General features: G+C 31.5%; 1 protein-coding gene across 1 annotated transcript; it reads right to left on the bottom strand.

Annotated features, from left to right (window-relative positions):
* Positions 1 to 1,027: 1,027 nt before the first annotated feature.
* LOC126888257 (flexible cuticle protein 12-like) lies at positions 1,028 to 24,374 on the bottom strand. The gene is made up of 3 exons (XM_050656353.1): positions 24,211 to 24,374; positions 6,896 to 7,014; positions 1,028 to 1,296 (listed from the first exon to the last, which is right to left on the bottom strand). Exons 1-3 carry the CDS (start codon positions 24,217 to 24,219, stop codon positions 1,113 to 1,115), a joined length of 312 nt encoding a protein of 103 aa, XP_050512310.1. The 5' UTR covers positions 24,220 to 24,374; the 3' UTR covers positions 1,028 to 1,112.
* Between the last annotated feature and the right edge of the window lie 1,586 nt (positions 24,375 to 25,960).

The raw sequence follows: 25,960 nt of genomic DNA, 5'->3' as shown, positions 1-25,960 counted from the left end.
TGCGCGTAGCACCAACAATTAATGTTTACTTAAAAAAAATCCTGACGCCGTGTTAGTTAATCGATTTTAGTTTTGCAAATTGCAAATGAAAGGTAAAAAAAAATTTCAACGTGCTATCTGCTTTATTTTCAGTCCTGTAACATTTTGAAAACTGAATTTTTTTGCGCAAGCTGGATTGCAAAATTTATTTTGCAAAATCTATTGAACCGATCGTAATGAAATTCACAGAATTGTTTTACTGTATCCTAATGTTTTTCTGGGTAAAATATAAAGGTCCTAAGTGTAGCACAAATGGTTGAAAAACGTAAAATGCGAATACTTGTTTTTGTATGTTTTTTTTTCGCCATTATTGCTATTTTGCAACAAGGGTGACTATTTTTTAAATTTTTAACCAATTCTATATTGTAGAAAATTTAATTACGCAACTTTTATGTCAGTACAACTTTTCCCGGAAATGAATACTTTTAAAGTTATAATCAAAAAACGAAGGAAAAAATCGAATTTTTCCTTCATTTTTTGACATTTTGATTATTTAAACAATGTTCCGGACCTTTTTGAGTGGAAGGATAACTCAATTATTATTATATGAATTATTTCCAAGCAATTTCTGCAAAAAAATTGAGTCACCTCTCAACGTCCAAATGTACTAATATTTTTACAGATGCGCCCTGGTCTATTACGGAAGCAGTGAAATTACACCGCTAAAATGGAACTAGGCGATACATGTTGCCAGATCAAAGCTGGAAAGTGGACCAAGAAATTTTTAGAACGGAGATCTAGACACGATGCTTATCCAAATCAAGGACTTCCTACAACAAGGTGGTAGGACAACATCAAACGCATCCAGCACAACTGGATTCAGGGTGCCCAAGATCGAATGCAATGGAATGATTTACGGGAGGCATATGTTCAGCAATGGCCTCAAAACGGCTATTAATGATAATTCCATTTTTCTCAAATGAAAAATTGCATGTTTTTCTAACAATACTGACAGACCTGAAAGAAATAATAAACTTAAACATACACATAATTTCATATCATTTATTGATACTTCATAAAATATATTTACATAAAAATATTAAATAATAATGGTACGCGATTGAGCTAGTTTTTTATTTTGGGATATGGTCTCCCACAGGTACGAATCCATTTTCATCTGCAGTGTAGGTGACGGTATACGTTACTCCTTGCCACGTGAAAGAATAAGAGCCAGTAACTTTCATTAGTTCATTTTCTGTTCCCTGATTTGTGAGTTGACCTTGTTCCTGTTGTGAGATGCCGTTACTCGTTTCAAAACTAAAAAAGATAATGAGTGAATTAATAATACAACAGCAACAAAAAATTAATGAGAATTAATATTTTGAGTAAATTATTGGGTTTCTAAAAACTGTGTTCACAGTGGGTGCCGTATTTACTAACCCATTCAAATGCCAATTTCTCAGCAACATCCCAAGCAACCAAGTGACGTCAATAACGTCGAGGAAACGTCAGTTTTTGTTTAAATATACACACGTGATTGAACATTACGTCATTTATACGTCTTTTGTAAGTGATTTTAAATACGTAAGATTAATAACGTTAAAATACATTTAAAAACGTTTTCTTCCGACAGTCAGACCTAAGTCTGACGTCACAAAATTGTGAGGAGCTTATTGACTTTGACTTGCTTTGACTCCAAACGATTTGGTTTATAAAGTTAAATGGTCATAAGAAATTTTTCATTTATTACTAACGTGCTTTGTTTGGTAAAATAAGACTTTTCATTTAGATATTTAGTTGAAGAGACGTGTTAATTAAGAGTTTTATTCGTTTTGCTCAGGTGAGTTAGTTTAATGCAGTAATTTTTCTTGAAAACTTTTGAGGTTATGTTTTGCTGTTTATTTTCTGTTAATGAACTAATTATGTGTTACCGAGTCTAATTAAATTAATTTTTAGCCTTCTAAGATTGCTTTAGAAGTCTACAAGATGTAGCTATGAGATGGCGAAGAAAAATGATGCTCATGTAGGTACTAGTACCTATACATGTATTCCCAACAATGAGTTCTGATTCTTTTTGATTTAATGTACAGCGTTAAATTAAGATATTATGTTGGATAATTTGTTATTCAATTATTTAGTAGTTTATATGTTGTTTCAGCTTTGATACAGTAAGTATATATAAAAAGTGAAAATTCTATATACGTACCTATGTTGCATTGAGGTATTTTAATTCTATGTATTTTATACAGTCTTCCATTTGGTTATACTTTTAGCCTATGGGCTAAATTTAAAACAATTAAATGAAAAAATTTGCAATACCAACAATACCCATAAGAATAATTATTGTATATTTTTAAAGCTATGAAATGAAAAATAAATTTAAAAAACGACATAAAAACTACGTTTTTAATATCACGTATTTAAAATGTGATAAAAATGACGTCAAATATGGTGGGACAAATTCACGTGACTTTCGACGTTGAAAAAACGTGATAAACTGACGTGTTTTGTTGATAATTATGACGTCTTTTCAACGTTTTATAAACGTTATTTGGTTGCCTGGGGTTTAGAGCGTCTTCGAAAGAGAAAATTGGATTTTGTGCATCGATTCATCACTATCAATGATATATTTGAGGATATATCACTATAATTCTGAATCAAAACAAGAGGCTTAAGAATGGTGTACATCTGGTTTTTCGCTTTCGAAACCAGTTCGTGTCCGGAAATCGGTTAGTGCGGCAGATTCGTGCAATATATTAAAAGAATTGCACATTTAATGATACAAGCGTATAATTTGGTCCACATATACTGCACAAATAAAGGTTCAAATTTAGATATGAGGCCATCTCAGATTTTGCCTTTTACAAAAATGACGGTCATTCAAAATGGGCGACTATACATATATGACTAATAGCACGATATCTTTTAAATGAAAAGTCCGATTTCAACCAAATTTGGTACGTAGGTTCGTTTTGTGATTTACAAGATCGATGCCATAAACTGGAAGAATCGTTTTACCAGAAGTTTTGTTTTTCCTGGTTTTTTATGTAAAACTATTTTATATTATGTAAATAATTTATTTTCAATTTTTTCACCCTGTATATATTAATTTTTCAAAATGGTAATACCACTATTGAAAAGAGCGTAAGAATATGTTTTAGGAAATATTTTGAACTTTGTAGTTATGTTAATTATAATTACAATTTAATAAATGCATAACGTATCTTCACATGTACCTATATGTGGCAGATTCGTGCAAATATTATAAGAATTATTGTACATTTAATGGTAGAGTCATATAATTTGGACAACATATACTACACATACAAAAGTTCAAATTTAGATATGAGGCCATCTCAGATTTTGCCTTTTACAAAAATGGCGAGCATTCAAAATGGCGGCTATACATATGTGACTAATAGCACGATAACCTTTGAACGACAAGTCCGATTTTAGCCAAATTTGGTATCAAGTTTCTTTTTTTGATGAATAAGATTGAGGTCTTGAACCGGAAGAATCGGTTTACCAGAAGTTGTGTTTTTACTGTTCTTTATGTAAAAATATGTTGTTGTTTTTTTCAATTCTTTCACCCTGTATATATTAATTTTTCAAAAAGGTAATACCGCCATTGAAAATAGTGTAAAAATATTTTTTAGGAAAGATTTTGAACTTTTTAGTTATGTTAATTACCATTTAATAAATGCATAACGTATCTTCACATGTACCTATGTGCGGTAGATTCATTTTGAATGCCTGCCATTTTTGTAAAAGACGAAATCTGAGATGGCCTCATATGTAAATTTGAATCTTTGTATGTGTAGTGTGTGTGGTCCAAATTATATGCTTTTACCATTAAATGTACAATAATTCTTATATTATTTGCACGAATGCTCCGCACATAGCTTCATAGGTACATGTTAAGATACGTTATGCATTTATTAATTGGTAATTAATGTAACTAAAGAGTTCAAAATATTTCCTAGAAAATATTTTGACGCTCTTTTCAACGTCGTTATTAACTTTTTGAAAAATTGATATATACAGGGTGAAAGAATTGGTAAAAAGACAACATGTTTTTACATGAAAATCAGGGAAAACACAACTTCTGGTTAATCGATTCTTCCGGTTCAAGACCTTGGTCTAACACATCAAAATAAGAATCTATATAACAAATTTGGTTGAAATCGGACTTTTCGTTCAAAAGTTATCGTGCTATAAGTCACATATGTATAGTCGCCATTTTGCATGCCCGCCATTTTTGTAAAAGGTAAAATCTGAGATGGCCTTATATCTAAATTTAAAGCTTGATGTGTGTAGTATATGTGGTCCAAATTATATGCTTCTACCATTAAATGCACAATAATTCTTATAATGTTTGCACGAATTTGCCACACATAGGTACTTGTGATGATACGTTATGCATTTATTAAATGATAATTAACATAACTAAAAAGTTCAAAATATTTTCTACAAAATATTTTTACGCTCTTTTCAATTGCGGTATTAACTTTTTGAAAAATTAATATATACGGAGGGAAAAAATTGAATAGGAAACATATTTTTATATAAACAACCAGTAAAAACACAACTTCTGGTAAACCGATTCTTCCGGTTCACCATATCCCTCTTGTAAATCAAAAAGAAAACCTATATACCAAATTTGGTTGAAATCGGACTTTTCGTTCAAAAGTTATGGTACTATTAAACACATAAGTATAGCCGCCATTTTGAACGCCCGCCATTTTTGTAAAAGACAAAATCTGAGATGGCCTCATATCTAAATTTGAACCTTTATATGTGTAGTATACGTGGTGCAAATTATATGCTTGTATCATTAAATGTGCAATTGTTTCACATATCGGCCGCACTAGGTCAAGAAAGTGTTATCATTCGATTTTTGAGGTTTTTTTGTTTGTGGATTACTTTTATGAATATTATCGTAATCTGTTAAGGTACGATTTCAACATCGACTGTAGGCGGCAGACGGCAACTGCAGACGGCAATTCGTCGCCGTGACAGACGTCACTACTTTGCACTATTAATTTGTATGAGACTGATTCCGACATCGCAATTGCTTTCCGGCAGAATGTCAGTTGCTAATAATTAGACAAATTAATAGTGCAAAGTAAATACCTATGTCATGGTAACAACTGTAACTGCCGTCTGCAGTTGCCGTCTGCCGTTGATGTCGAAATCGTACCTTTAGATCAACTGAAGAAAAATATTCGACCGGGTTTGTAGAAGAAAAAAAATCTTTTTCATAAGCACAATTTCACCACTGGGTGAATACTGACTCTGTCACTTTCTTAACACTCATATATGTATTGTTTATTATTTTGTATTAAATAGATTGCAATTAAATGGATGTAAAACAATAAGGACAATGCATTGTGTCATAAGATGAACATTTTGACAATGGCTAAAATCCATAAATTCAAATTCGAATTATTGAAGCATACACCGTATTCATCAGATAATGTGTTTTCCACATCAACAGTTATGGAAGCGTCTTTTGCAGCCATTACAGGGATGAAATTTATAAATTGGAATCTCATTGTAACAAGTGTATTGATGTTCAAGAAGAGTATTTTGAATAATACAGTGTACTTCAAACCATTCTCCTCATGGACTCCGCTCAATATTCGGAAGAAACGATCACCTACAAACAGTAAAAACCTTAATAGAAAAGTCGATAGAATATAACAGACCACTGATACTTATCTTCGTAGACTTTCACAAAGCCTTCGACACTGTGGACACTGTGGAATTAGACAGCATTATAACTGCTCTGAACAATAGTCGAATATATTACCAGCTTACAAAGTTCGTGCAAACATTATACCAATACAACACAATGCGTGTAAAACTACATGATACTACCAGAGAAATTCATATCAAGCGGGGTGTGAGACAGGGCGACACTCTCTCACCTAAATTATTTATAGCGGTCCTCGAACACGCCTTTAAAATGATAAAGTGGGAAAATAGAGGAATAAAAATAGATGGAGAAATGCTCAATCATCTGCGTTTTGCCGACGATATAGTACTTATTACCTAAGATCTGGGTGAAGCACAATAAATGCTACTAGAATTAGAAAACGTATCTTCAACAATAGGTCTAAAAATGAACATCAGCAAGACCAAGTTTATGACAAATTTAATTCCCAGCGAACACCTTACCATCCAAAATCAAGTGGTAGAATTGACAGAAAAGTACATATATATCTCGGTCATGAAATCAGAATAGGCAAGGACAATCAGACTTGCGAATTTCAACGACGAATAACACTCGCTTGGGCGACGTATGGTTCACTAAGAGTTATCTTTAAGAGCAATATCCCGACAGCTTTGAAACGGAAGACATTTGACCAATGCGTTCTTCCTATTATGACGTACGGAGCATAAACTCTCACGCTCACAAAAACAACAGCACTAAAAATGCGAGTGGCACAAAGGCGCATGAAAAATGGAGAGATCGATTCTCGGCGTGACCAAAAAAGACAAAATAAAGAACCAAGACTTAAGGAAAGAACAGGTATCACTGATGTCGTTGAACGTATAGCCAAGCTGAAATGGAATTGGGCAGGTCACATAGCGCGACTGAAAGACTCAAGATGGACCAGAAAACTAATTGACTGGCGCCCAAGAGAAGACAAACGCAGCAGAGGACGACCACCAACACGCTGGATGAACGACATTAACCGAATATCCAAGAAATGGCAACAAGAAGCACAGAACCGTTAAGAGTGGCGAAAAATGGGAGGGACCTATGTCCAGCAATGGACAGAAGAAGTTGCACGATGATGATGAAACCATAAAATTGTGTTTTTCTAATCGAAGAGCAATTCTTATATAACAACTTATTATTTCGTCATTTGCCAGTACTCCAATGATCATGTTATAAATTTTTACTTACTCAAAATTGTACCCATCGATTCCAGTATTGTCTGAGTTATATTTTACGACAGTAGCATCTTTGTCAGCACCTTGGGGAGCGGCAATAGCACCAACAATTAGGACAGTCAAAACCAAAACCTGAAAATTTAAATATATTTTTATTAAAAATTAATAGTACTTATCTAATTATCAATAAATTATTAAGTCAGTATCATCATCAGTAGTGCTATAGCCATAGCCCTAGTTCATACTAAAGCTTCCCCAGTCTATTTCACCAGTCGTTTCTGTCCATCTCCAACCGTTGCCAATTTGCTGCGCCGATCTTCAGAATAGAATAGAAATAGAAATATGCTTTATTGTCACTAAAATTTTTTACAATTTTATGGACAAAACATACATACAGTCAAAAGAAAAATAATATCAATAATAAATAATAACAACTACAATTTCCTAAAATTAGATAAATCGTCAATATACAGTATATAAGATATAAAAGAGGAAATAGAATATTAGGAATTGACAAGTTTAAGCTACTGCATGTGAAACCCAATTTTCTTAGTTATTCATTAAGAAGTTCTTCTATTGAATAGTATGGTCTTTTAAATAGATAGGCTTTTGTCATTTTACGGAACTTTGGGAAAGATGTTACAGATTTAAGTTGTAAAGGGAGATGGTTGTAAAGTTTTTTTTGCGGAATATAGTATATATTTCTTTACTAACTCAGTGGATCGGATCAGTAAATAAATATCAAAAATTGAATTTCTGGTGGAGTAAAAATGATTGGGCCTTGCTGGAAAGACATGAAGGTGTTTACGAATTAAACAAACCGTTTCTAGAATATATAAAGATGGAAGTGTTAAAATTCCGTGATCTCTGAAGTAACTTCTGCAATGTGTAGATCTTCTGAGGCCAAACAGATATCTTATTGCTCTTTTTTTGCAATTCAAAAATGACATCAAATTGGGCAGCTGTACTAGAACCCCAAAAAGGAAGACCATATCGAAGATGAGACTCGAACAACGAAAAATATGTTATTTTAGAAGATGCTAAATTGAGTTCCCTTGAGACAGCTCTTATTGCATAGCAAGCTGAGGCGAGTTTCTTACTTAACGAATCGATATGAAGGGACCATTTGAGGTTGCTGTCTAAAAAAATACCAAGAAATTTTACAGAATCAACGATACTGATCTGGCTGTTATTAAGAGGCAAAGGTTGAAGAGCTTCTTTACAGGATCATGCTACTGTTTTATCTTTGTTAAAAGAGAGTAAATTAGAGTCAGACCAGGTCTTTATCGTCAGTAGATCCAAAGTTATAGTTTCATGAAGAGATGCAATAGTTGAGTTGCTCTAAATGATACTGGTATCATCAGCAAAAAGAAAAATTTTCCCATCGATTTTTAAATTAGTGATGTCATCTACAAAGGTAAGGAACACAAGAGGGCCCAATACTGAACCTTGTGGTACTCCACATACAATTTCACCAGTCGTTTCTGTTCATCTTCAGCCGTTGCTAACTTGCTGCGCCGATCTTCCTCGTGTCCTCGTCCACACCATCCCTCCATCTCAGTCTTGGTCTACCCCTACTTATATTTCCTACTAGTACTGCTGAGAGGGTTCGTCTGGGTGAATAATTTTCATTTGCTCTTGACACATTTCCAGCCCATTTAAGCCTAATTCTCATGAAAGATATTACATCTTTACCATTCACTATTTGTCGTATAATTCGTTGTCGTATGTCTGATATAATGTTTGGTCTGAGTGTGTTAATGCAAAGATTTTTGTATGTAAACCAAGACTTCTACGTAGGTTTGATAGATTTTGAGAAGGCCTTCGATAAAGTCAGACACCAAAAGCTGTATGAAATCTTAAGAAGCAAAAACATCGACAGTCGCGACATTAACATCATATTCAGGTTGTACTGGGGACAAACAGTAAAAATCAAGGTTGATAATGAGTTAACCGAAGAAATTGAGATTCGTCGAGGTGTGCGTCAGGGTTGTGTGCTTTCTCCCCTACTATTCTATTTATTTAGCGAAACAATACGTCAGGAAGCGCTCCTAGAGCAAAACATTGGTGTGAACATTAACGGAGAGTTAATTAACAATATACGATACGCTGATGATACGGTAATAGTAACAGATAACCTAGCAAATTTACAGTATTTAATGGAAAACATAAACACTCATACCAATAAGTATGGTCTAAAACTGAACATCAAAAAGACTAAATTCATGATTGTCACAAAGAAGCTATACACCAATGTGGACTTAACCATAAATAATCAGCCAGTTGAAAGAGTTACGTCCTACAAATTTTAGAGTTTTGGTTCACTGATAGTAATAACCAGACAAGAGAAATCAAGAGGCGAATAGAGATAGCGAGACAATCGTTTGTCAAAATGAAAAAGTTCCTATGCAACCGGGACATAAATATAAACTTAAGAACGAGAATGTTAAGGTGCTATGTTTTCTCCGTTCTGCTGTACGGAATGGAAGCTTGGATACTGAAAAAGATAAACATCAAAAACATTGCGGCATTCGAGATGTGGTGCTAGAGAAGAATGTGGAAAATACCATAGACAGAAAGAGTAACAAATCAAAATGTTTTGCTGAAGATGGGGAAGGAATGCCAAGTCATAAAAACCATACAAACAAAAAAACTGGAATATCTAGGCTACATAATGAGAGGAGAAAAGTACTCTCCGCTAAGACTCATAATCCAAGGAAAATCTCGGGAAAGAGAAATGTGAGACGTAGGAGGATTTCCTGGTTGCGAAATTTAAGGGAGTGGTATGGGTGCAGTTCAAAATAGTTGTTCAGAGCTGCAGCCAACAAAGTTAAGATTGCTGTGATAGTAGCCAACCTCCGATAGAAGACGGTACTGCAAGACGAAGAAGTATAATTCGAAGTTACATCGCCTTTTTCAAATACCATTCTCACAGATTGCGCCAATTAAATACTCTTCTTGGTATCTTCCTTTTAAAGACGAGCAGATGATCTGATCTGTTTTGGATCAATGTTTCTGACCCATATGTTAGCATTGGTAGGATGAGCGATTTATATATTGTTAGTTTTGTTTTTTGTTTTAAATTTCTGTTTTTAACTGCCTGTTTAGTCCAAAATAAATTTGTTCGATAACAGTATCCTTCGTTTTATTTCTTCAGATGTGTCATTATGGCTTATTATGAGAAAACTCAGATAGGTAAACATATTTATGACGTCAAATTATTAAGTCAGCAGATTTTTAAGTTATCACTTTGATAAGACATCGTTAAAATATTTTTTTAATTTATGGCAATATGAACAACAAAAGCATATACAGATCATAGAATGAGATAAACTAAATCAGCGGGTAAGATTAAGCAAGAATCAAATTTTAATCCATCTCTCTATGGTACACATCTTTATTATGGAGAAGGTAATAGAAGAAGCTCCCACCCTTAATCTGAGATATTTATTTTCTTTATCACAGCTTAATCACAAAGTTAAATATGCTATTACCTATAAAATAGATAGTCCAGTCGGGTTAGAAGAATAACAGACCTAACCTTTAATTAGGAGCTGCCTCAAATTTTATTTTTCAGATTTTTAGAGGGAGTGAATAGTAGTGTAAATTTAAAATCCTGACTGAATTCCGTTTTTGCGTTAACCGCCATCTTGAGTTTAAACGAGGAGAGGCGCGGATCTAGAAATTCATAATAGGGGGGCCAGACTTACCTCAAACTCAAATATTATATTTTCCAGATTTAGCCAGACGACTCACTCTTACTCTAAGGATAAAATACACTATATAATCGCAGATACCTACGTGTATCAAAAGGATTGATAGACAATTCACGACTATTAATCTCACTGGTCCTTCTTTACCATAAAGATTAATCTTTCTACCATCAATGGGTAGGTACGCATGGATTATCTAGTAAAATACAAATTTTTATATCTTTATTGTATCGCAAATTTGAAAAGAGACTTTTCATGAGATAAGGTTTATACCCAGTGTAATGTATTTGCATTTTAAAATATCATTTTTGTTATACTTTGAATTGAGAAAAATATTTCCATTATTTATGGTTCCACCGGTACCCAAAAAAAATGCGCCTGCAGATTATTTTTCAGAGAAGTGTGTTTTATTAGATTTTATGGCTTCTTTCAATACTTTGGAAGCGGTTGTCGTGTAATTTAGTGTTGTACTGATGGCTTAAAGTTTAGAGTTAACAGAAAAAAATAATAAATAATAAAAAAAAACTTATAGACTAAATACAATAGGGGGGTGCATGGACCCGCTGACCCCCCTGTATCCGCGCCTGAACGAGGACCGTTTTTGCTCAATATCTTCGCCATTTTCGACTTTCCAACAAAAAGTATACTAACCAAAATTGTTGAAAATGTAATTTTATATAATTTCTATTACAATTTTTTCGTGCGGTCGATATTTTTCGAGTTATGGCGGAAAATAGTGACAATTGGAGCATAATTATTGAATTATTTCGTTTATTATTAGTTTTACGACAAAAATGTATCTATACAAAAATAGAGAGAAATAAATTCTACACAATTTTGATCTGTTTCGTTTTTTGCTAAAATTATTAATTAAGGTTGTACATATGCGGTAATGGCGCTATCTTAAGACCTGATTAATTTTATAGCAATTGTTTTTGTTCAATATCTACCACATTTTCAACTTAAATTGTTCCAAATATGATTTCCTACAATTTGTTTCATGCGGTTGATATTTTTTGAGTTAAATGGGAAAATAGTTCAATTTTATAATTATATCTTTCAGGGGAGATCAATAGTAGTGTAAATTTAAAATCTCGACTGAATTCCGCGGTTGCATAGCCGCCATATTGATTTTAAAGGAGAACGGTTGTTGCTTAATATCTCCGCATTTTTAATTTTTGTAGAAAAATGGTAGAAACTAAAATTGTTGGAAATGCAATTTTCTACAATTTTTTTTGCACAATTTTTTTATGCGATCAATATTTTCCGAGTTCAGGGGGAAAACAGTGGAAGCGGAGGGGAACCAAAATTATTGAATTGTCTCATTTATTATTAACTTTACGACATAATTATATATAAACGAAAATAAAGAGAATTATACAGGGTGTAACAAAAATACAGGTCATAAATTTAATCACATATTTCTGGACCAACAATAGTTCGATTGAACCTAACTTACCTTAGTACAAATGTGCACATAAAAAAAGTTACAGCCCTTTGAAGTTACAAAATAAAAATAGATTTTTTCCAATATATCGAAAACTATTTATGATATTTTATTGAAAATGGATATGTGGCATTCTTATGGCAGTAGTATCTTAAGAAAAATTTATAGTGAATTTTAGATACCCCATAAAAGTTTTATGGGGGTTTTGTTCTTTTTACCCCCCCAAACTTTTGTGTACGTTCCAAAATAATTATTATTGTAGTACCATTAGTTAAACACAATGTTTTAAAAACTTTTTTGCCTCTTAGTACTTTTTCGAAAAGTCGAGTTTTTATCGAGATATTTTGAATATTTGTCAAATCCACCACATATTTGTATATGGTTAAGTACAATTATGGAGACTTAGTAATAATATGAAAATTTATTTATGATTTACATTTTTAGGTATATTTTGAACCATATTAAAAAAGAAGCCACATTTTGATAAAAGGTGCCTTATCGTAAAAATACAAAGAGGCAAAAAATTTTAAAAACACTGTGTTTAGGTAATGGTATCGCAGTAATAGTTTAATTGGAACGTACACAAACATTTGGGGGTTTAAAGGAACAAAACCCCCAAAAAATTTTTATGTAAACATATTAAAAAAGAAGCCGCAACTCGATAAAAACTGCCTGATCGAAAAAATACTAGGAGCCAAAAAAGTTTTAAAAATATTGAATTTAACTAATGGTACCACAATAATAATTTAATTGGAACGTACACAAAATTTTGGGGGGGGGGGGGGGGTTTAAGGGAACAAAACCGCCATAAAATTTTTGTGGGGTGCACAAATTTCACTATAATTTTTCTTTAAGATGTTCCTGACATAAGATTGCCACATGTCTATTTTTGTTAAAAAATCTCTAATAGTTTTCGATATATTTGAAAAAATCGATTTTTATTTTGTAACTTCAAAGGGCTGTAACTTTTTTAATGTGCATATTAGTACTAAGGTAAGTTAGGTTCATTCGAACTATTTTTGTTCCCACAATATGTGATTTAATTTATGACCTGTATTTTTGTTACACCCTGTAACCCTGTACACCTTTGTGTGACCTGTATTTTATACAATTTTTGAAAATTCCAATGAAACACCAACCAAACTAAGTATATAAAAAACAAAAATAACAACTTATATGCATTAAGTTCACTTAATTTTATTAACTAGCGGGTTTTATTGGTTGAATTTGTCTGTCAATATTTTAAGTTTCATGTCAGCTAATATATTTTTATATTTCAACATTTTTTACACTGTTGGAGGGAGTTTCCCCATTCCCCCCTCGTAGACCCGCCACTGGTTATCTCGAAAAATTGTAGTATGTCGTAATTGCAACAATTTCAGTCCTTAACACTTTTTGTCAAGAAGGTGAAAATGGCGGAGATATTGAGCAAAAACTGTTCTCGTTTAAAATCAAGATGGCGGCCAACGCAACGGTAGAATTCAGTCGATATTTTAAATTTACACTACTATTGACCCATCCTAAAGATTAGAAAAATAAAATTTTGGGCAGCTCCCAATGCAAGGTCAAATGCTATCCCGACTCGGCTAAGAGGTTTATTTGTTATAAAGATTGTATGATACTACAACATAATGACATCGATAAAAGTAATCAAAAGTATGATGTTCGATAAATACTCTTTGTTATGTAAAATTTTAATCGATAGTAAAGACATTACCTACGCATTTCAATTATCTGCATGACTGGCATGTAAAAGATACGGTTTGAGAAGAAATATATGCCAACTAAAGGTGTGGTAAGAAGAAGCAAAAATTTTTATCATTGCGAAAATCCTTTTCTGTGGGAATTTTTATTTTGCAAGTAAATAACAGTTGAAGATCGAAATTAAATTTGATTAAAAAATCCACAAGGAAAGAAAAGTTTTCCTGTAGTTGGCTGTATACCATCAATCACAAAAATTGGAATAAATCCTTTGTAAAAGGTATAAAATTTATTAAAATCCCTAAAGGGCTACATCAGAACAAAACGTTTTCGATTTTATTACAAAATCATCATCACTCAACAGAGAAATATCACTCAACTTTCGTTCAGTTGCCATAAAGTCATCGAAATGTAAACTCAAATTTTTTTGCATCCCACATGTTGGGAATTTAAATACCTTACCTTAGGGCATTATTCCTGTTGCCTTTTGCCCATCACAAGGCATTTTAAGTAAATATGCATCTGTAAAGCATACATTTTATATTTGAAGGGTTATTACCCCTATATTTCTTTGGTGGCTCAGCTAGCATCCAGACTGTCTTACACTGATGACGATTTTGTAATAAAATCGAAAACGTTTTGTTCTGACGTAGCCCTTTAGGGATTTTAATAAATTTTATACCTTTTACAAAGGATTTATTCTAAATTTGATAGTTTATTGCAAGTTAGGAATTTGACCTTAAAGAAAAAGACGAGTCTTGAGTTTTTAAGGAAAAGACTAAATATAAACGGAAGTCAACACAAATTTTAACCTGAAGTGAATTTTTATTTCTGGAAGTTCACTAAGACATGTTTATGGAGATATTTTTCCACAATAATCACAAATCCTTGGAAAAAAGCCTATCTATCGTCTTTTGCAAGTTAAACCTTCTTATGAATTATCACAAAACTGGAAGTTATTACTTCCGTTTCTAATTCTTTATTTTTAAACGCTTTTCTTTACTTCAATAGTTTGCATCAAATCTTTAGCCGTTAATTTGACTGACTTTTCTTCAATGCAAATGAATGAAAATTTGAAGACATATGCATTCGCGGGAACAATACACGAATAGTCAATAAAACATTTTTTTATGTTTATTAATTGTTTAAATAAAAAAAAACGATTTTAATGGAAAATGCTTAAATTCTCTTGTTTTTTACAATGTAGAAACTTATACCGAATTGTAGCTAATGACATGAACTATATGGATTGTAGCTAATGATATGAACTATACATAATTCCACTTTTTACGTTTGATTATTTACGTTATGCTCCATAAATAACCAATAAAGTTTCAAATTTTGAACCCTCATATATTTGTTTATATGTATATAAATCGGCGTTTATTCTTGTCAAATTTCAATACGATACGAAACAAAATTTTAACCAAAACTCGAATTAAAAAAATTCGTGTTTTTATCGTAGTCTTAGAAAAACCACCGGTAGAGACGTTTTGTGCTAAAATTAACATTAGGATCCGTTTTCTCGTACTTATTAATTAATTAAACGCTTTTCTTTAGTTCATTCGTTTGGGTCAAATTATAGGACGTTAATTTAACTGCCTTTTCTTCAATGCAAATGACTAAAAATTTGCAGACATATGCATTCGCGGGAACAATACAGGAAGAGCCAATAAATTTTTTTTTGTTTATTAATTGTTTAAGTAAAAAAACGATTTTAACGGAAAATGTTTAAATTCTCTTGTTTTTTACAATGAAGAAACTTTAAACTTTTACAGATTGTAGCTAATTATATGAACTATACATAATTTCACTTTTTACGATAATTGTTTATGTTATGCTTCATAAATAAATAATAAAGTTTCAAATTTTTTGCCGATTCCGACTGCTTTTCATATTTGTAGATCATTTTTATGTTTATTAATTGTTTAAATAAAAAAAAAACGATTTTAATGGAAAATGCTTAAATTCTCTTGTTTTTTACAATGTAGAAACTTATACCGAATTGTAGCTAATGATATGAACTATATGGATTGTAGCTAATGATATGAACTATACATAATTTCACTTTTTACGTTTAATTATTTACGTTATGCTCCATAAATAACCAATAAAGTTTCAAATTTTGAACCCTCATATATTTGTTTATATGTATATAAATCGGCGTTTATTCGTGTCAAATTTCAATACGATACGAAACAAAATTTTAACCAAAACTCGAATTAAAAAAATTCGTGTTTTTATCGTAGTCTTAGAAAAACCACCGGTAGAGACGTTTTGTGCTAAAATTAACATTAGGATCCGTTTTCTCGTACTTATTAATTAATTAAACGCTTTTCTTTAGTTCATTCGTTTGGGTCAAATTATAGGACGTTAATTTAACTGCCTTTTCTTCAATGCAAATGACTAAAAATTTGCAGACATATGCATTCGCGGGAACAGTACAGGAATAGCCAATAAAAATTTTTTTGTTTATTAATTGTTTAAGTAAAAAAACGATTTTAACGGAAAATGTTTAAATTCTCTTGTTTTTTACAATGAAGAAACTTGAAACTTTTACAGATTGTAGCTAATTATATGAACTATACATAATTTCACTTTTTACGATAATTGTTTATGTTATGCTTCATAAATAAATAATAAAGTTTCAAATTTTTTGCCGATTCCGACTACTTTTCATATTTGTAGATCATATGTTTTATATAATATATTTTAATAAACATGACGATATATTTTATTGTTTGAAAAGTGTAAGACTAAAAGGTAAAAAATAAAAAAATATGAAAAATATTTTTAAAAAACGCTTTTCTTTATTTACGAGTGCCTAAAATTAAACATGTTATAAAAAAATCAACTAAAATGCAAAAAATTAAAACATTTTTAGAAATCTAACACATTCGTTGAAGAAAAGCATGGTGCGAAAACCGTTTATTCGATGAAGAAGCGCCACGCTTTTCTTTGACGAATGTGCTAGATTGATTTTTTTTATAATATGTTTAATTTTAGTCACTCACAGTGACACACAGTGACACAGTGCCACATTTTAGTAAATAAAGAAAAGCGTTTCTTAAAAATATTTTTTTCAAATTTTTTTTATAATACTTTAGATCAAATCTAATCAAATGTAGACTTATATCGTTGCACAAAATGAGAATTATTAACAACCAACGGTTTAGTTACAAAAAAAATTACTAACCAGTAGAACTTGTAGATCTCTACAAAGGATATAGTCAAGAGACTATCTATTAATAATGAGAACATTGATAGAAAAGGCAAATCAATACGAACTACCCATATTTCTTGCCTTCGTAAACTACAGAAAGCCATTTGACAGTATGGAGATATGGGCCATAGAACAAGCGATTAATAATTATAGTATAGATTGAAGATATAGCAATAATATTTATATACAGTGCGCTGGAATAAGTGGCCTCCCTTATTAAATTATTTGTTTTTAGTACATAAGCAAAACGCTCGAACAGGTCGATTTTTAAAATAATCATAGTATATCGTAGCATCAACGTTTCGAACTTTGCGCTATCCCTCTTCAAGTGATAGGCATAACTTTTATTGTTTTAAATGGGAAAGTACATCATATGACACCTAATTTAAAAGCTTCTGAAATACTGATTACAAAAACGTATAGTACTTTAATCCTTTGGTCGAATTCTTTTAAAAGCATAAACGCTGAATGAATTATTACAGTATTTTCAAGGTTAGAAAGTCCGTGAGAATTACTATAATGTTTATTTGAATAAGTCACAGAAGCCAAAACAAGAGAAAATTTAATCTGATTTTTAATTTCAAATTTATCACTCAAAAGAAACTTTTTTGTAATCAGTATTTCAAAAGCTTTTAAATGAGGTATCACGTGATGCACTTGATCATATCAAAAACAAAGTCAAGGATATCACAACAACAATTGCCAAACTCAAATGGAGTTTCGCTGGCAGCAAACAAAGATAAAGCAGCAACATTTGCAATCATTCAAATCATACATACACCCACCGGCACAAAATTCCGCCACCCAAAATTTTTGATTAAATTTGACAATCTATAACTTTATTATTTGTACTCCGATTTTCAATATTTTGCATCAGTTTGTAGGTACATGTATTGATGTCGTTTTTTATTATTCCGGTAACAAAAAATTTTTGCTTAGATGGCATTATACGGGCGTTAATGGAAGGGTTGTATTTTCTCTTAAATTTAAAAAATTCTGTGGAAAAATTTTGAGGGCTGATTTTGGTGCATACTCCTTGTGTATTATCCTGGAAGTATCACTAAGATTTTGTTTTTTTAATTATCCAAATATCTCCTTTTTTGTAAGAGCTGTGAATAAAAACACTGTTTTGAAGGTTTTTTTAATTAAAAATATTAAATCTCACTAAAATTAACAAAACAAAACAAAATTAACAGCAAATCCAAAAAATTAAATAGCGGGTATGTCCACCTCTTCCAGCAACGACTGCTCGCAATCTGTTTAGCATCGATTAAAGATGTGTTATCCTTGCTTGAGGAATAGCCCGATATTCCTCTACCAGGGCCATAACTGTACCAAATTTCCTGGAGGCTTAGGATGACGGCGAATAGTTTTTTTTAATTCATCCCATCTTCTTCTTCTTAGGGTGCCTGTCCGTTCCGAACGTTGGCGATCATTCTGGCTATGCTGACTTTGTTAGTTGCTATACGGAATAGTTGTGTTGAGGTCTCTCTATACCATGTTCTCCGGTTAGCAAGCCAGGATATTCTTCTTCGTCCTGGGGCCCTTTTTCCTTCAATTTTACCTTGTAAAATGCACTGGAGTACCTCGTATCTGCCTTGATTTCTCATTATATGCCCTAAGTACTGCAGCTTACGGCCCTTCACGATGTTGACTAAATCTGCGGTTGTGTTCATCCTCCGTAGTACTTCTTCATTGGTGACTTTGTCTCTCCATGGTATCCTCAGGATCCTTCTGTACAACCATAGCTCACAAGCTTGAAGTTTCGATAAAGTTTCCGCCTTCAAGGTCCACGTTTCTACTCCGTATAAAAGCACTGAGTACACGTAACATTTAAGGAGCCTTATTTTTGTTTTTAGAGTGATGTTATGGCTCTTGAACACAGAGCTCATAGTCGAGAATGCACTCTTTGCCTTGCCGATGCGACATTTAATCTCTTGAGTATTGTTCCACGACTCATTGATTATAGTGCCCAAATAGTTGTATTGTGAGACACGTTCAATTCTCATTTGGTTCACTTACAGATTTACTCCAGTTATGTTTTGCTTGCTGATTATCATTAGCTTGGTTTTGCTGGTGTTTATATATAATCCATATATTCTACTGGTTTCAGTTATTTTATTCATTAAGTTTTGCAGCCCTTCTATGGTATTGGAAAAAACTATTGTATCATCTGCATATCGCAGGTTACTGAGCTTGACTCCATTTATTGAGATGCCTTCATCAATATCTTTTAGAGCCTCTTTAAAAATGTGCATAAATACTCATAATACACATAACTAGAATTGATATCTGGCTCCATGCGGGCCATTCTAATCTTATCAATCCAATTATGTTATGAGTCAATCAGTGTTTTTATTTACAAGAAATTGTACAGCTCTTACAAGAAAAGAGATATTTGGATAATTCAAAAAAAAAAACTTTAGTGATGCCTCCGGGATAATATGACAGGACTATGAAACAAAACCAGCCCTTCGATTTTTCCACAGAATGTTTTAAAGTTAGGAGGAAATACAACACTTCCATTCACCCCCGTATAATGCAATGCAAGCAAACTTTTTGTATTACCGGAATAATACCAATAGTCCAGGGCGCATCTGTTTTGAGATGGACGTTGAGAGGTGACTCAATTTTTTTTGCAGAAATTGCTTGAAAATAAATCAAATAATAATATGTATTTGAGTTATCCTCCCTCTCAAAAAGGTCCGGAACATTGTTTAAATAATCAAAATGGCAAAAAATTAAGGAAAAATTCGATTTTATTCTTCGTTTTTTGATTATAACTTTAAAAGTATTCATTTCCGAGAAAAGTTGTACTAACATACAAGTTGCGTAATTAAATTTTCTACAATATAGAATTGGTTAAGAATTAAAAAAAATAGTCACCCTAGTTGCAAAATAGCAATAATTGCGAAAAAAATATACAAAATCAAGTATTGGCATTTTACGTGTTTCAACCATTTATGCTACACTTAGGACCTTCATATTTCACCCAGAAAAACTTTATGATACAGCAAAACAATACTGTAAATTTCATTAAGATCGGTTTAATAGATTTTGCAAAATAAATTTCGCAATCCAGCTTTCGCAAAAAATATTCATTTTTTCAAAATGTTACAGGACCGAAAATAAAGCAGATAGCAAGTTGAAATTTTTTTTGCTTATAAAAGTGTACTATACCTTTCATTTGCAATTTGCAAAATTTAAATCGATTAATTACCACGGCGTCAGGGAATTTTTTAAATAAACATTAATTTTTGGTGCTAGGCGCTGGACAGCGGTGTTCGATTCACACAAGTTGATTTCCACCAAAATTTTTTTAATCTTTATCTAATATATTATTTTCTTACTCCCTATTTTGCTGTATTTTAATATTTTAATTCCACAAAGATCAAATTAATTTTTTTATTGTTTGTGAAATATTGTTTAAACAATTGCATATATTTAAAAATAATAAACTTTTATTCTCTAAGTTAAAATATATGAACAAAGAAAGTTTTTGCTAATAAAAGTGTTATTTCAAAGGATAGAGTATGTGTTCTTATTTTGTAATAAACAAATTTATTTATTTACATCGAAATGCAATAAAAATTAAACTGTATCAATCATTATCAAAGGTCATTGGAATGACCAATCAGAGCAAACTATCCGCTGTCCTGCGCGTAGCACCAATAATTAATGTTTATTTAAAAAAATTTCTGACGCCGTGGTGTTAATTTATTTTAATTCTGCAAAATTGCAAATGAAAGGTACAGTAGATTTCTATAAGCAAAAAAAAATTCAACTTGCTATCTGCTTTATTTTTAGTCCTGTAACATTTTGAAAAAATGAATTTTTTTTGCGAAACCTGGATTGCGAAATTTATTTTGCAAAATCTATTGAATCGATCTTAATGAAATTTACCGTATTATTTTACTGTATCATAATGTTTTTCTGGGTGAAATATGAAGGTCCTAAGTGTAGCATAAATGGTTTAAAAACGTAAAATGCGAATACTTGTTTTTGTATGGTTTTTTAGCAATCATTGCTATTTTGTAACAAGGGTGGCTATTTTTTTAAATTTTAACGAATTCTATATTGTAGGAAATTTATATACGCAACTTTTATGTCAGTACAACTTTTCTCGGAAATGAATACTTTTAAAGTTATAATGAAAAAACAAAGAAAAAAATCGAATTTTTCCTTAATTTTTTGACATTTTGATTATTTAAACAATGTTCCGGATCTTTTTGAGAGGGAGGATAACTCAAATATTATTATTTGGCTTATTTTCAAGCAATTTCTGCAAAAAAATTTGAGTCACCTCTCAACGTCCAAATGTATTAATATTTTTAGCGATGCGCCCTGGTCTACAAACGATATCAATACAAGTACCTACAAACTGCTGCAAGAATCTTGACAATCGGAGTACAAATCAGTTATAAATTATCAAACTTAATCAAAAATTTTGGGTGGCGGAATTTTGTGCCGGTGAGTGTATATCAATTAAAAACAAACTCCAACTATTTGGACGAAATAACAAGTTTTTCGTCAGATTCGCCATATAACGTGAAAGATATCCTTTAACTAAAGGTTAAAGTTAATGAAACCCTCGAATTAAAATAGGTAGATAGACTAACTTACGGCATTCTATGCAGACCAAAAAAGTATCGGTCCCACAGTACTGTGTCCCAAGTACTATGACTACCGATCTCACAAGGAAAGAAACTATTTTCGTTTATTAATTTTTAATAAATGAAAAATTTGATACCCAGCTGTGATTTGAACTCACGACCCCTGAATCCAAACATAGGCTCTCTTACTACTGAACCTCAAAGGGGCTCAGTTACAGAGCTGAACGCTCTATATAATAACTTGTTTACATATTTACAGAAAGTGTGAAATTGAGAAAATTCCTTTTTTTTCTCTTATATTATGGTAACATGTATTTTGATAAAAATTTGTAGTTAAAAATATCGTATTGAAATTTGAATATAAACAATTTTAATTCTACTTTTTATTTACATTTTATTGTAAATTTAAGTGTAAGTAATATTCACATATCTTCAAATAAATTTTTTTTTAATAATATCGTTAATTGTTAGTCGTCGTAAACAACTAACATGGTTAATATAACGGTATATTTATTGACAAAAGGCACATCCGAAATTTTCGAAAACATTATAAATTAATTATAAAAAATGCCTCAAAATCCATTATCAAGAACCGGAGGCGTCGTTTATAGCACATATTTTAATATACGTCCTCCAGTAATCCAAGCTGAACGAATAGTGCTTTTCATTCACAGTCATTTGTTTCGAGCTTCTGTCATATGTCGTATAATCCGCGTATATTAATATTATACACAGATTATACAACATATGACAGAAGCTCGAAATAAATGACAATCGATGAAAAGCTCTATTGGAGCTCCACCTTTTGAATCTTTGTATATAACTTTGTTCAAAGGCAATATTTTTAAACGTTTTACATTAAAAAGTTAGTTTATATTTCAAATGCCGCTAATTATATTTTTTGATTATTATAGACAAGTAATCTCTGAATTAAAACAAATTGACCAACTTCGATCCAATAATTATTGCCGTAGGACAACTTAATTTGTGAAAATATTCGTATATGAAAAAATAATTATTTTCCAGACAATAGCAAACAAGTTATTGAAATTATTTATAGCAAAAATTGCAATTTAGTTTTGAAATGAGAAACGTGCTTTTTTGTTAATTTTTTTAAAATTCTTGTGATATAATAAATCTCTTTCCTTCTTTAATGCTTGTGCTACCCGTAGAATCATTGTAAGTTTATTTTTTTCCAGTCTCTATTATGACAAAAAAATGTTTGAGAAACACAAATTGACAAATCACTCTGAAATTTTAATCGCATTTTTAAGACTGTAAAATCCAACTTTCAAAATAGTATCAAGGTTGTACTAAAATTAGGTAGCTAGTACAATAATTACCCGATTAAAAAGTAGGACACATACCTACCACTGTATCAGAAATTTCCTATTTTACGGCCATGGGTACATAATTCGCAAATATTTTACGGCTATCCCTACTTTTTCTGTCTTTACACGGCAAATTACGTGTAGTAAAATTCACACTGGTATGGATATGTAGAATGTCATTCTACTTGAAAATGTCATCATTAACTTAAAGAGATGGCTTTTGAATGTTCTTGGATAACTGTTATTTATTGTATAATTGCAAATTATTAATTCAGTTAATAAATATGATAATGTTGTCACTAACTATCTATTCAGTGATGGTAATAATCTATATGTACAACAAAAACTAATACTCAATCGAGAAAAGAGGAAAAGTGTTAAAGTGATTTTTAATAATATATTGTTACTATGAAACGCTTACAATTTTGAACATCTGTAACAACAAAATACTTGGAGCACAGAATATAATATTATCCCGATGTATTCTTTGCTTGGATCTTCCACAAATAATCACAATAAATAACTTTTTATTAAGTTCACGTCTTAAATCAATTATTTATCAAATACACCATAATATATCAATATTATTTATTCAACAACTCAAAATATTCCCGATGCCACGTCAAATATTTAAAATTATCACTGATTGTCACGGTCTGACCGACAATATGCTGACAATATTCTATTCGACTGAGTGCGTTGTAAGACAAAGATAGATTTGGAAAATATTACTACGGACATGGTGTCCATTTTTTTCGATTCCTGAAAAAACTAATAAATACTTTTAAAAAATTTGAACGCAGTTTGAAAGACTAAATTATTACCGAGGGCCAAACGTCCCTTAAAATAAATAAAAAGTTTATTTTGAATGAGATATTTGAAATTAAAAATCATACTAAATTTTCTCTTAGTTTTTCACTTCTGTAACTTATTAAAATAAACATTATAGAAGTTCTCAGGGACTTTCGGCCCTCACTAATAACGTAATCTTTCATTATGCGTTTAAATTTTTCAAAATTATTTATTAGTTTTCTCAGGATTCGAAAAAAATTAATCCCCATTTGAATAGCATTGCAGCCGAAAATACGTACCCATCCTCTTAAGTATTTAGTGGCATTTTTATTCTTATTTCAAGTCGAAAAACGTTGTAAAAATAAATATTTAAGTTTTTTGATAACAGTTTAAAAATTAAATTGTTTAAAAATAAAAATATCTTCTGAGGATTGTGCACCAAAATTTCGTTGTTTTTATTTCATTTTTCCAGAAAATATTGCAAAATATAAATTCGCATTCCACTCACCAATTTCATTTTTACGTTTTTTTCGAAAATATCCAGAATCACTGAAAATACAAAACGGCAAAACTAACCAGTGGTGTATAAGTACTTCTTTTATATATACCTTTTGTCTAAATCCGTAACTGAGATTACCTCGCTTGACATTTCACTCCCCCTTTCAGATGCACATCTTCATTTCATTCAATTCGGCGCTGAGATGCACCTAAAAGTTCATACGACGTTCGCAAATGCAGCCGCAAGGGACGTCCATCGAAAAAATATTGTGACGGTAGCTAATGACATGTGATGGGAATTTAAATGGCTTCATAATTTAGAAGACAATCTAACTGTGGGTGTGTTGATGGAAATGATACGACACTTTAGCGAATTTATTGAAGAGTCTCTAAATACACAGAAGTAGGTTCTGAAAGCAGGAAATTCAAACAAGGACTTGGTGTACATAAAGGGTGATTAGTGTGATCCGTTATAATAACAGAAAGCAAAAGTTAATAAGCAAAAATTGTAGATAAATTTGAGGTTCATGTGACAAAATTACATAGTTAGAATGTTACAGGTTGTTCAAAACGTAGTTGCTGACCAAACTTATAGTCCAGGGTAATAAGTTTTTTTTCATGACACTTGAACAGCCAGGGTACTGAAACGTTTTTTCGACAGGTAATACCTATAAGAACAAATTGTAACTATTTCCTGCGTAGGATCTGGCGGTCATTTTTATTTATAAACAATTTAGTGTCAAAAAATGACATTTTTCACTTTTTTTTTTCAAATCAATGAAAAACAGGAAACTTATGATTTTTTTAGTACAAATACCTTCGAGATTATTAGTCCTGTCGCCAGGGGGGGTACAACGGCCTCCTTAATTCAGATGGACTTACCCAAGTTTTTTTTATATATTTTGACCCGCAGAATACAAATTTTTTGGGTAACAGTTGATCCGGATGTCGATAAGATTGTTATAGACAAAGAACTTGAGGAATTACATAACAGCGATTTCTCGCAAAACAAAACATCTTTTTGTATTTTTTGGGTCATTTTAAGCAAAAAATATTCCTACAAGTTTTTTCGTAGAATGCATAGTTTTCGAGATAACCGCGGTTGAACTTTCAAAAAATCGAAAAATTGTAATTTTTGAACCCGAATAACTTTTGATTAAAAAATAAAGTAGCAATTCTGCTTACCGCATTTGAAAGTTTAGGTCAAATTATATCGGTTTTGATTATTTGCATTGCTAAAAATTTATTATTGTATTGTTAAACAAAGCTATAAACACCTAGTATGTGAGTGATGTTTTCAATGATTTCTCATTTAAAATCGAACGAGTAGGTAGAGTAGCTACAAGTGCAGCGAGGCAATTTCTACGTAGCATGCGTTAAAACGCATGTATTAGGCACGGGAAACACTATGTGTTTATAGATTAGTTTAACAATAAAAAAATTAATTTTTAGCAATGCAAATAATCAAAACCGATATAATTTGACTTAAACTTTCAAATGCGGTAGGTAGAATTGCTACTTTATTTTTTAATCAAAAGTTATTCGGGTTCAAAAATTGCAATTTTTCGATTTTTTGAAAGTTCAACCGCGGTTATCTCGAAAACTATGCATTCTACGGAAAAACTTGTAGGAATATTTTTTGCTTAAAATGACCCAAAAAATACAAAAAGATGTTTTGTTTTGCGAGAAATCGCTGTTATGTAATTCCTCAAGTTCTTTGTCTATAACAATCTTATCGACATCCGGATCAACCTGTTACC

Source organism: Diabrotica virgifera, chromosome 7, assembly GCF_917563875.1.
Source record: "Diabrotica virgifera virgifera chromosome 7, PGI_DIABVI_V3a".
NCBI classification, from domain to species: domain Eukaryota; kingdom Metazoa; phylum Arthropoda; class Insecta; order Coleoptera; family Chrysomelidae; genus Diabrotica; species Diabrotica virgifera.
Note: the sequence above shows the minus strand (reverse complement) of the source record. Positions and strands in the feature narration are given on the sequence as shown.

Excerpts from the sequence above, each read along its gene's own strand:
- LOC126888257 (XM_050656353.1), bottom strand. Across the intron at positions 1,297-6,895 it reads ATCGATGGGTACAATTTTGA|TTTTGAAACGAGTAACGGCA; the intron begins GTAAGTAAAAAT and ends TATCTTTTTTAG.